Source organism: Corvus brachyrhynchos, unplaced genomic scaffold, assembly GCF_000691975.1.
Source record: "Corvus brachyrhynchos isolate BGI_N302 unplaced genomic scaffold, ASM69197v1 scaffold3629, whole genome shotgun sequence".
In the NCBI taxonomy this organism is placed as follows: Eukaryota; Metazoa; Chordata; class Aves; order Passeriformes; family Corvidae; genus Corvus; species Corvus brachyrhynchos.
Window position 1 is genome coordinate 1 of NW_008240157.1, and position 954 is coordinate 954.

General features: G+C 59.1%; 1 protein-coding gene across 1 annotated transcript; it reads left to right on the plus strand.

Annotated features, from left to right (window-relative positions):
• Nucleotides 1-6: 6 nt before the first annotated feature.
• Nucleotides 7-636, plus strand: LOC108449249. Its single transcript, XM_017744896.1, has one exon. The coding sequence runs from the start codon at nucleotides 31-33 to the stop codon at nucleotides 634-636; it is 606 nt and encodes a 201-aa protein (XP_017600385.1). The 5' UTR covers nucleotides 7-30.
• Nucleotides 637-954: the final 318 nt, after the last annotated feature.

Below are 954 nucleotides of genomic sequence, written 5' to 3' on the forward strand. Positions count from 1 at the left end.
GGATCCGGCTTCGATTTCGGGAAGTTCGGTATGTTCTGGGTGCGCCAGGGGCACGGGACGGGGCTGGAATGGGTCGCGGGCATCCACGACGACGGCACCGGCAGGTGGCACGCGCCCGCGGTGCGGGGCCGGTTCAGGATCTCCAGGGACAACGGGCAGAGCTCGGTGACGCTGACCATGAACAGCCTCAGGGACGAGGATTCCGCCACCTATTTCTGCGCCAAGAATTTCGACGGCAGCGGCGGGTGGGGATCTGCTGCTCCTGGTGGGGCTTTCGGCACCGAGCCCCCGCCGCTGTCCCCAGGCTGTCCCCAGCTGTCCCCAAGCCCCAGAGCCGCCCCCCAAACCTCGGCCCTTGACCCCTTTCTTGACCCTTTGTCCCAAATCTCCCCCCGCTGCAGCAACGTTGACCCAAACCCTCGACTGGTTCTGGCCCAAAGCTCAAGCCCTGACCTCAGACTTCAACTCTTGGCCCAGGTCTCGACTTTGTTCTTGGAATTTTTCCGCAAGGGTTGCGGTTGGGGGCCAGTTCTTGAGGTTTTGGTCAATGGTCAAGGTATGGGGCCACTGGGTGAAATTTGGGGCAAAACTGGTCAAGTTTCGAGCAAACAATTGAGATTTGAAGGACAAGGTTGAGCTCAGGGATGAAAAGGGTCCCGGATTGGGGAAAACATTTGAGGTTTGGGGCCAAAAGTTGATATTTGGAGTCACAGAATTGGAGCGTGACACAAACGGCGAAGAATTGGGTCAAAGGTTGAGGTTTTGGGGAAGGATCGGGAGTTTGGGGATGTTTGGGGACGCAGCAGCTGCAGCGGGGAAAGAACAACCCAACCACCGGCACCACCATCAGCCCAAGCACCAGCAGCTTTGCCGCAGAAATAGGTGGCGGAATCCTCGTCCCTGAGGCTGTTCATGGTCAGCGTCACCGAGCTCTGCCCGTTGTCCCTGGAGATC